Source organism: Eriocheir sinensis, chromosome 30 (assembly GCF_024679095.1).
Source record: "Eriocheir sinensis breed Jianghai 21 chromosome 30, ASM2467909v1, whole genome shotgun sequence".
Classification (NCBI taxonomy): Eukaryota; Metazoa; Arthropoda; class Malacostraca; order Decapoda; family Varunidae; genus Eriocheir; species Eriocheir sinensis.
Window position 1 is genome coordinate 4,762,426 of NC_066538.1, and position 11,834 is coordinate 4,774,259.

The 11,834-nt window shown below is 39.6% G+C and overlaps 1 protein-coding gene across 2 annotated transcripts in view; it reads left to right on the forward strand.

The window, feature by feature from the left end:
• LOC127005482 (lachesin-like) overlaps positions 1-11,498 on the forward strand; it is a 121,768-nt gene extending 110,270 nt beyond the window's left edge. The window contains exons 5-7 of one of the 2 annotated variants that reach the window (XM_050874381.1): positions 2,645-2,813; positions 4,908-8,012; positions 8,162-11,498. In XM_050874381.1, coding sequence (XP_050730338.1) covers positions 2,645-2,813; positions 4,908-5,035 — 297 coding nt within the window. In that variant the 3' untranslated portion in view covers positions 5,036-8,012; positions 8,162-11,498. Of the gene's footprint in view, positions 1-2,644; positions 2,814-4,907; positions 8,013-8,129 lie in introns of both variants that reach the window. The other variant, XM_050874380.1, reaches the window with a different exon arrangement.
• The last annotated feature ends 336 nt before the right edge of the window (positions 11,499-11,834 follow it).

An 11,834-nucleotide genomic window follows, 5' to 3' on the forward strand; every position in this document is an offset into this window, starting at 1 on the left:
AGGAGTAAAATCAATATATAACACATAGAAAGTAGGACACACACACACACACACACACACACACACACACACACACACACACACACACACACACACACACACACACACACACACACAGTCCCACATTTAAAAGAACAGGGAAGGGAAAGTAAATCAGATTAATACAGATTAAATTCGCCCTTCCGACAGCCTTAACAAAGCCTTAACGACCCTTAACTACCCTAACCACTGTATTACGTCAGAGGGGGTGATTAAGGGCAACAATTAAGCTTCATTAGACAGTATTTCCTAATGTCTTAATAGTTTTTTGTATGTTTGTTTCTTCTACAGCTTTATCATGATTGTTTTAATTGCCTGTGTTTGTTTGTTTGTACGTATGTGTGTGATGTGTTAGCGTGTGTGTTTGTTTGTCTGTATATTTGTTTCTGTCTGTTTGTTTATGTTCGCTTAAATGTGTGTGTGTGTGTGTGTGTGTGTGTGTGTGTGTGTGTGTGTGTGTGTGTGTGTGTGTGTGTGTGTGTGTGTGTGTTAAAGTTCATCTTCATTATTTTTCTCTATTCCTTTTTCTTCTATTCTATTTTTTCTTCCTCCTTCCATCCACCTTTTTCTTTCTTTCGCTTTCTGCTTCATGTCTTTTAACCTTTATGTCAATTTGTCCCTGTGAATTGAACTATACATTATTATCATTATTATTATTTTCACTCGTCCCTTATCTCCATTCATCATCTATTTTTGATTTTTACTTTCTGTTTGTCTCTGTGTTTTTCTTAATTACTGTTATCAAATTTCCTCTTTTCCGTCTCTCTTTCTTATCTTCCTCCTCCTCCTCCAATCCAGGCTCTATTTTCCTCTTACTATCTTTTCATTCATCCTCTTTTTATTTGTATTTTCTTTGAACTTCCTTTAATAATCTCTATTTAATCTAATAATCTGTATTTTAATCGCCATTCCATTTATTCGCCCGTTCATTTTCTCTCCATGTCCAGCCTATTCTCGGAGGGGCTATTTAAAAACCTCTTCCCCTCCCTTTGATCCCCTTTTCCAGCACACCTGTCCATATTTTCTCACCTGTCCCACACTTTTTCTCACACCCACGCTCCTTCCCACGCACCCGCCCTTCCTCTCTCTCCCTCTCTCTCTCTCACCCTCCCACTCTCACTTGTCAACGCTGAGCTCTGATAAAATTTCACCTTTCCCCTCTCACACACACCTGCCCGCTTTACCTGTCCATAACTGCCACACACCTGCACACGCCAGCCCACTATTTTCTGTCACCTGTTTTCTTGTCCCTCACCGAAATCCCTGGTATCGAGTTTGCTGTTTTCTTCTTTTCTCTTTCTTTTTTTTCTTCCTCCTCTCCCTTTCTTCAGTGGACTTGTTTCCTTTTTCTTTTTCTTCTTCTCTTATTGTGTTTGTGATGTCTCGGTTTCGCCAAGTTTCTTTTTTTGTTTTGTTTAAGTTTTGTTTGGTAGGTTTTGGGTTCGCCTTTCTCTATTCTTTCTCGTCTCTCTCGTCTCTCTCTCTCTCTCTCTCTCTCTCTCTCTCTCTCTCTCTCTCTCTCTCTCTCTTGCGGACAGCTGACCCAAATCTTGAGCTTCGTTCCCTGCAATCTCTCTCTTTCTAAATCCACCTATCTACCTCTATTATTCCTCCCCTCCCTCCCTCCCCTTTCCCATCTCTTTCCTCTCTCTCTTTGTTGTCATTCTCTCCTATATTTGCATGGAAAGCGACCTATCTACATTTATTTTTCCTCTCCTCATTCGTTTCTTTTCTCCCGTTTCGTTTGTCTTTCTTTTTATCTTGCTGTCCTGATATTATGTCTTTCTTTATCATACAACATTTATCTACCATGTTTTACCTTATATCATCTATCTATTATGTCTCTTATCTACCTACCATCTCTCTACCATCAATCAACTATCTATGCTATTTCTGCAACATCTCTCATTTATCTACCATATTCCTCCTGTACTCACCACTATATCTCCATTTCTCTCTTCCATCTATCACTGTATTTCCGTTTCTTATCTACCTGTCTATCTATCTACCACAAATCTACAAAATCCCCCTCTTTCTCCATCCCTGCACCTGTCTACCATACCTCTCCTCTCTACCATAACATATCTCTACCACATATCTCCCTTTCTCTTCTATCTATCACCGTATTTCCATATCTTATCTACTTGTCCATCTGTCTACCACAAATCTACAATCTCCCCCTCTTTCTCCATCCCTGCACCTGTCTACCATACCTCTCCTCTCTACCATAACATATCTCTACCACATATCTCCATTTCTATCTTCTATCTATCACTGTATTTCCGTTTCTTATCTACCTGTCCATCTATCTACCACAAATCTACAATCTCCCCCTCTTTCTCCATCCCTGCACCTGTCTACCATACCTCTCCTCTCTACCATAACATATCTCTACCACATATCTCCATTTCTCTCTTCTATCTATCACCGTATTTCCATATCTTATCTACCTGTCCATCTATCTACCACAAATCTACAATCTCCCCCTCTTTCTCCATCCCTGCACCTGTCTACCATACCTCTCCTCTCTACCATAACATCTCTCTACCACATATCTCTCTCCTCCACCTACCACTCTATCTCCATGCCTCTCTCTTCCCTCCAGCTTGTGAGTTACGACCGGCGGCCCAACGGCGTGGTGGTGACGACGGAGCGCGGGCCTGTTACCACCTCCCACCTTCTCGTGCAGCTGGTGGAGCCCCGACACTCCGGCCGCTACACCTGCTCGCCCGCCAACTCCAAGCCCCAGAGCGTTACCGTGCACGTGATCGCAGGTGTGTGTGGGGGAGTGGTGAATAGGGAGAGTGGTGTGGTGGGGGTCAAGTGCTGGAAAGGTGTAACTTGGTGATGTGAAAGGTATGGTGAGGTTGATTAGTTTGGCAGGTGTAAGAAGGTGTGGTTATGGTGATTGTAGGTGTGTGGAAGGTGTGGGGGAAGTGGTGATTAGGTGTTAAACAGGTGTGGGGTGAGGAATATGTGGTGAGGGTGATTAGTTTTGAGCAGGTGTGAGACAGGTGTGCTGGGAGTGATTAGAGATGATTGCAGGTGTATGGTGCAAGAAGATGATGAAAGATAAGAAGAATAAAGAAGGTAGTTGGAAAATGAGGTGAACGCAAAGATAAACAGGTAAACAGATAGAGATAAGAACCCAACACAGCTGATAAGGGAAGAAAAATATAGGAGCTTGTACGAATATGGTAGGAATACAGATAGAAAGACACAGATAGAGTATAGATAATAGAGTAAAGTTAGTAGAGTGTAGATAGCAGAGAGATAGATAGATAAATAGATAAAGTAAACCCACAGAAAGAAGATACAATAAACCCACAGATCCACATAAAACACTTTCTTCTAACACCCCAACCCCCCCCCCCCCCCACACACAAAATTCACGACTCTTCTCTTTCTTCTTCCTCTCCTCCTCCTCCTCCTTCTTCCTCCTCTTGTCTGCCTTTAACTTCGTATCTTTTTCAAGTCTATTATTTTTCATCGCGGCGCCGCCAAAGCCACAGGGGAAAGGCTTAATGCGTTTCCCTAAGTTTATGATGAATTTCCATTTTTAAGAAAGTTTGCACGGGTGGAAGGGGGGGGCTGAGGGGGGGGGGTTAAGGTTAAGAAGGAAAGAACTAAGGGGAATATGAGAGGGGGAAGAGAAGTGTGAGAATGCGATGGAGGTGGAACAAAGGAGGGGAGAGGAAGAGGAAGGGAATAGGAATGAAAAGGGAAGTAAGGGGAAGTGAAAAAGGAAACGAGGGAAGGGAACAATGGAAGGAAAGAGAAGGGGAAGGGAAGAGAACTGAAAAGGGAAGTAAAGGGGAAGGGAGAAGGTGAACGAGGAAGGAAAGAGAAGAGGAAGAGAATAGGATTGAAAAGGGGAGTAAAGGGAAAGGGGTAAAGGGAACGAGGGAAGGGAGCGAGGGAAGGACAGAGAAGGGGAAGAGAATAGGATTGAAAAGGGGAGTAAAGGGGAAGTGAGAAGGGGAACGAGGGAAGGGAATTAGGGAAGGAAAGAGAAGGGGAAGGACATAGGATCGGGAAGAAAAAGAGGGAAGTAAAGGGGAGGTGAGGAGAGAAGGAGGGAAGGGAAAGGGGTTAGGTTAGGAAGGTAAGGGAAGGAGTTATGTCGAAGGGAAATGTGGGGAAAGGGAAGAGGATTGTCAGAATGAGAAGCAGGAACGAAGAAAGGAAAGCGAAGAGGAATAGGACTGACAAGGAAAGAAGGAAGGGAAAGGGAGGTGAGAGAAGGGAAGAAGAGGAGTGGACGAGGGAACGGAAAAGAAGGAGGGGAAAATAATAGGACTGAGGAGGAAAATGGGAAAAGGAAGGGTGGGTGACAAAGGAATGGAGAGAGGGAAAAGGGAGGGAGAACGGAGAGGGGAACGGAAAAGGAAAACGAGAATAGGAAAGGGATAGGGAAGGGAAGGTAAATGGGATAGGCCTATAGGGAGAGGGTATTGGATAGGAAGATGGGACAACAACAACAATAACAACAACAACGAAAACCACAACCACAACAACAACAACAACAACAACAACAACAACAACAACGAAAGGAATATGAACACGTTGATTTACCTGCATTTTCTTACCTGTGTTCCCATTAACCCGGTAGCAGCGACGGGCCAAATTTGTGGCTTTACCGTGTACCAGCGATGGGCCAAATTTTTGCCATGATATAAACCCCCCAAAATAGATGATGTATAAACTGATCACAAATGCGTTGATATATATTATGAAATGGTTTGCGTGAGTGATGATTTTTTTCTCATTAATCCGCATAGAGGGGCCTTTAAGAAATATGACCCCCGCAGTGACCAGGTTAATTAACTGACTGACCTGACTTGAGCTCTCTCTCTCTCCCTCCCCAGGTGACCAGCCAGCCGCCATCTTGCACGAGAATGGGGGCCCAGAGGCATCGGGGGGCAGCCTGGCCTCCCTCCCCCCCACCCTCCTCCTCCTCCTCTTCATCCTCCAAGCAAATCTTACTCGGTCTTAAGCCCTTCTCTTCTTCGGCCTCCTCCTCTTCGCTCCTCTCTTTAATCCTCTCCTTCTCTTCCTTCTTCTTCCACTGCTTCTCCTTTTCCTCTTCCTCCTCCTTTTCGCTCCTCTCTTTAATCCTCTCCTTCTCTTCCTTCTTCTTCAACTGCTTCTCCTTTTCCTCTTCCTCCTCTTCTTCATCATCCTCTTACTTTTTCATCCTTTCATCTTTCTTCTATCTTTCTTTATCCTTGTTTTGACTTTCTCCTTCTCCTTTTCCTCCTCCTCCTCTTCTTCTTCCTATTCTCCACCATATTCAGGATTTTCTCTCCCTCTTTATTATCGCTTTTCTCCTCCTTCTCCTCCTCTTATGCTCCCTGATCCTCCTTCTCCTACTCAACCTCCTCCTGATCTCCTCCTCCTCCTCCTCCTTCATGTCATCAACCTCCTCTTCCTCCTGATCCTCCTCCTCCTCCTCCTCCTCCTCCTCGTATCCATTTTTCCCACGCTTGCTTCCATTCCTCAATCTTCTTCTCCCTCCTCCTCCATCTTACCTCCCTTTCCTTCCCTTTTCCTCCCTCCCTCCCCCCCAAACGCACGAGAGCCCCCCCCCTCCCCCCTTCTCACCTGCCCGCGCACACAGTCACAGGTGTACATGGAGGTGCTGAAGCGTACACATGAAAATACGTACATAACTATAATAATCGCACACAAGACTTTACTATTAATGTCTTCAGTGTGCGTGCGTGTCGGTGTTCTTATAAACGTACATACATGGACGTTTCTGCAGGTGTACATAGGGTGTATATGTGCGCCCGACTTACGTGGCGGATGCTGATTGGTCCACAGGTGACGTCATGATTGTGTGGAGGTTTCTGATTGGCGGATTATGACGTCATTGAGAAAGAAGAACTGTGATTGGTGGACAGACTTGACTCAGCCCGTGACGTCATTGGCTGCTGTGTGTTGACCTGGAAAAAAAGAAAGAAAAAAGAGGAATTAAAAACGTACTGGAACCTCATCGAGTGGAAACAAAAAGGTCAGTGAAAAAAGAAATAACACTGGACGCCTGAAAACTCCTAAAACGTAAAAAAAGTAGAGCTTATAAAAACTGATATAGAAGAGAAAGGAAAATGTTACACAAAAGAATATTACAGAACCAGGAAAATAGATTGACAGATAAAACAACTGCAACAATTCACGGAAATCTGTTGATGTTGGGACGCAAAGTGGAATACAACAGTGAAATAAGGAACAATGTGACGAGTTATAGGAATAAAAACTAAAATAAAATATCAGAAAACAGAAAATTGAATATGGAACGAAATAAATATGAGAAAAGGAGGAATTAAAGGGAAAGTGACGGAAAGTTAAGGACGAAATGACAAGACAGGAAAGAAGCGATGATGAAAATAATGAAGAGGAGAAAAGGAAAAAGGAGAAAAAAAGATAAAAAAAAGGAAAAGGAAGCAGTGATGAAAATAATGAAAATAAGGAAAAAGGAAAAAGGAAACAGTGATGAAAATAATGAAAGAAAGGAGAGAAAACTGAAAAGGAGGCCGAGATGAAAATAATGAAAATAAGGAAAAAAGAGAAAAGAAACTGATGAAAACAGTGAAAAAAAGGAAAAAAAGGAAAATGGAGGCAGCGATGAAAATAATAAAAAAAAGAGAAAGCTGAAAAAAATAGAGAATGTAGGAAAAATAAAAGAATCTAAAACGATAAAATAAATAAGAAGAAAAAAAACACAAGACCAGGGAAAGAAAAGAGTGAAAAGTATAAACTAAAACGGAAGCGACAGAGTTAGAAAAAAGGAAAAGAAAAATGAACTTAAGAGCAAAAAGTTTAGAAAGAAATAAAAAGGGGCGGATATAACGACAAAAAAAGAAATAAAATGTGTGAGAGTGAGTGTGTGAAAGTGTGTGAGAGAGAGAGAGGAAAAAGAGAGAGAGAAAGCGTCCCTCGTTCAGAGTATTATTGACAAACACCACCATCACCACCACCACCACCACCACCACCACCACAGGCACCCAAACTTTAACCACTATCATCACCACTACCACCACCACCACAGCCACCCAAACTTCAACCACTATCATCACCACTACCACCAACACCACCACAGCCACCCAAACTTTAACCACTATCATCACCACTACCACCAACACCACCACAGCCACCCAAACTTCAACCACCATCACTACCACTACCACCAACACCACCACAGCCACCCAAACTTTAACCACTATCACCACCAATACCACCACCACCACCACAGCCACCCAAACTTTAACCACTATCATCACCACTACCACCAACACCACCACAGCCACCCAAACTTCAACCACCATCAACACCACCACCACTTATACTTCTACCACAATCACTATCACCACCACACACACTACCACCACTACCATCATCACCACCACCACTGCCACAAAAATGATGACTGTACACCATTTCATCATCACCCACTCCATCATCATCACCATCACCACCATCATTGTGAGAAGACAATCACATTTACAACCACACAACCACATCATCACAACACAACACTATATTGGTGGTGAAGGATGGTGATAGTTGAATATAGGAGAAGGAAAAGGGAAAGTACAAGCTAAATAACTGGAGGGAACAACAATGATTTAAGAAAAGGCCAACCGAGGAAGAAAAGGAAAAAAAGAGCAAGTTAAGAAAGCTAGAATGACCAAATGATTTTAAACCGACGTAGGAGTAAAAAAGAAGTTAAAAAAAAATAATATTACAGAGGGGAAAAAATACGAATTACCAAATGATTAACAAAATGACAGGTCGGGGAAATAAAAAGAAGGGAACAGAAGATGAGTTCATGAATAAGAGTGGAATTACAAAGCACTATAAAAGATGGTGACTGGGGAAGAAAAAAATAGATAAAAAAGAATGGAAGAAAAAGTAAGATAAAAAATAGAAGTTGGTCAGGTCGGGAAAAGGAATAAAAGGGGGAAAAGAAGGTGAGTTCATGAATAATAGTGAAATTAAAAAGCACAATAAGAGATGGTGACTGGCGAAGAAAAAATTAGATAAAAAAGAATGGAAGAAAAAGTAAGATAAAAATAGAAGTTAGTCAGGTCGGAAAAAGGAAAAAAAGGGGGAAAAAAAGATGAGTTCGTGAATAAAAGTGGAATTACAAAGCACTATAAAAGAGGGTGACTGGCGAAGAAAAGAATCAGATAAAAAGAATAGAAGATAAAGTAAGATAAAAAGAGTAAAATTTAGTTAACACACCCGGCATCCGCCACAAAAGACCCAACGAGACAAATTAGAACAAAAAACGAAGGTGAATGAAAGGAGAAATAAATAAACCAAAATTCTAAATAAAAGCTAATAAAGGAAGACTTAGCGCGGTGATAAAAAATTACCTGCTACTAATATTGATAATTCAAAAACAACAACGATGAAAACAAAAACTGCAGTGATAACTTCCACCAATAATAATAATAATAATAATAATAATAATAATAATAATAATAATAATAATAATAATAATAATAATAATAATAATAACACTAATAATGATAATATGTAGAAGTAACAAAAACTAACAACTAAACAATAACTGAACTAAATATAACGAAAAAAAAAAAAATCAGGGTTACAAATTGACTTTGAAAAAAATAATGAAAAAAAAATTACACTCACTCCCGACAATTAAAAACATATAGCAAAAAAAATAACTCAATTTTCATAACAATAGTAGCAACAAAATAAACAAAAAATAACACATCATTACCATAAACAATAAAAGAAGCAAATGAGATAAACAAACAAAAATAAACCAATCACTATAAAAACATACAAATAAAATCAATACGACAAATAAACTAATGTCACGTTCACATCCCCCCCCCCACTCACCCGTCCCCCCCCCCCAGCCTCCCACCCCACCCCACCCCCCCCCCGACCGATCTCCCACTCCCTTCTCCCTTCCTCCCCCCCCCCCAAAAAAAAAACGTTTCATTTGCACGTCCATCATAAGTGCTCCCAAACTTGTTAAGAGTCATTACCTGTGACAATGCCGCGGCTAAAAAAATGGCCGTGATTAACAGAACCCAATTTGTCACCAGGTAATGTGGGAGAGTTTTTTTTTGTGTGTGTTTGGTTTCATTGTGTTGTGGTGGTCATTGGAGGATAGGGGTGAGGGGTAGGGGGGAGAGAGAGAGAGAGAGAGAGAGAGAGAGAGAGAGAGAGAGAGAGAGAGAGAGAGAGAGAGAGAGAGAGACAGACAGACAAACAGACAAACAAAGAGAAAGGCATACACACACACACACGAACAGAAGGACATACACAGCCAGGCAAAAACAAATAAAGGAATACAAAAAGAAAGGAAAATAAAACTAAAGCAGAAAGAATACAACACAAAAATATGTATCGTAATTAGAGCAAAACTACGAGACAAGAAGAAAGAACAGAGGAAAATGTGGGCGTGTGCGTGTGTGTGTGTGTGTGTGTGTGTGTGTGTGTGTGTGTGTGTGTGTGTGTGTGTGTGTGTGTGTGTGTACGCCCACTCGACCAGGTAGCAAAGAGACATCCAGCTTCACTTTCATCTCCTTAATTCCTCTTAATTAGGACGCTTCTCTCCTCGTCTCGTTAAAACAAAGGGACGACCAAGAACACGGAAATAAGAAGGCAAAAATATGACGAAAAGAAGACGATATTTCAAGACGAACACAAGAGGAGAGGAAGGGAAAAAGAGCACGGACAAGGAAACGAGGCGGAGAGTGATAAAGGAAATTAGTGATAAAAAGAAATGCAAGAGAGAGAGAGAAAGAAGATATTGTCTGGAAATAAATACTAGAAAGAAAGGTCATGTAAAATGGTGAAGGGATGCGACGTAATTTGTGAAATACAGGATTAGAAAGTGTTAAAAAAGAGAAGGGCACCTGAAATAAAGAAAGTTACACTATAGTGGAATTGAAATTATTTTAGTCGTGAGCAATAGTGGAATTGAAATTATTTGAGTCGTGAAGGATGGAAATGGAAGGATTAGTATGTCAAAAGGAGAAAGAGATGAAAAATACTGATACTGAAATACCGAAAAAAACAGCAAAATGAAAATAAGACGTAAAATGTTTAGAAAATAGCAAAAAAAAAAAGTGTATAAGATGTAAAAGAAAGGGAAACTCAGATGGTAAATCGGAAAAATGTAAAGGAAGTTGTAAATAAAATAAAAATAAATAAAGCACAGTCTATATGTAAGAGTGTAAAATGTATAGCAATATAAATATTCAATGACGAAAACCTGAAACAATAAGAAAAGCTCTGATAAAACTTACACTGAAAAAAAGGAAACTATATGGAGAAAGAAACAAATGATAAAGTTTAACGACGCAAACTGTAGCGAAGAAGAAACTAAAAGCGGCAACAGACAACAGAAAAAATAGATAGAAAAAAGATAAATCACAAAATATGATTCAGGAAATAAAAACAAAGTATAATACAGAAAAAAAAACAGAAAATTTGATACAGGAAGAAAAACACAAAATATGACAAAAAAAATGATATGATACAGGAAGAAAAAACAAAATATGACAAAAAAAAACTGATATGATACATGAAAAAAAATATGACAAAAAAAACAGAAAATAAAATAAAAGAAGAAAAGCAAAACAAAAAAATGATACTAGAAAAAGAAAGAAAATATGATACAGGAAAAAAGAACACAAAATACGAAAAAGAAAAAACAACAACAGCACTGACACAAACTACCAAAAAAAAAAAAGAACAACAAAACCCTATAAGTATCAACGTACATATAACCGTATTTGTGGGTGTTTACACTTAAGGAATTCAGTGTTCATGTATTTATGTACCATACTATACCTATATACTGTGTGTGTACGTATGTGTGTGTATCGATAACGTGTCTCCATGTCTAGGCTTCAGCTGTGTGTGTGTGTGTGTGTGTGTGTGTGTGTGTGTGTGTGTGTGTGTGTGTGTGTGTGTGTGTGCGTGTGTTAGGTATGTCTTTTTTTGTATGTGTGGGTGAGATTATTAATTAAGGAAAATAAGGTAGAAAAAAAGGAAAAAAAAGAAGAATGAGAGAATGAATGAATAACGAAAGCAAGAAAAAATAAGATAAAACTAAAAAAAAAAGTAAAAGAGAAAGAAAGCAATGAATGAATGAAGGAATGAATGACTATACGAAAGAGAGAGGCAGAATGAATGAAAGAAAGTAGAAATAAAGTTAAAAAAAAATAGGAGCTGTATGTGTGTGCGTGTGTGCGTGAGTGTGCCAGAGAGCGTGCGAGTGTGTGCGTGGGTGTGTGTGTGTGTCCTGCTATCATAAATATTTACTTCATAATAATAATAAGAATACTAACAACCACTCCTGACCTACATAACGTTTTCTACTTCACTGTAAATAGAGTGTACATAGAAGTCTTTGTTCCATTGTATATTTTTGCAATAAAAGAACAATATGCTCTCGCCTCAAAAAATACCTGTTTGCATAATGACTCACCTGATGAAAAACAAAACACAAAAAAACACTAAACACACTGAAAAGCACACTAAACCACATTAAAACACACTAAAAACACCAAATAACACTAAAAACACACTAAAAAACACAAAAAAACTCTTAAAAACACTAAAAACACACAAAAAACACAAAAAATCTAAAAGACACTAAGCACACTGAAAAACAGTAAAATACACGTAAATAACACAAAAAACACTAAAACACACTAAAACACACAAAAACACAATAAAAACAAACACACACACACAAAAAAACACGTATTAAAAACCACACACACAAAACACACACACAC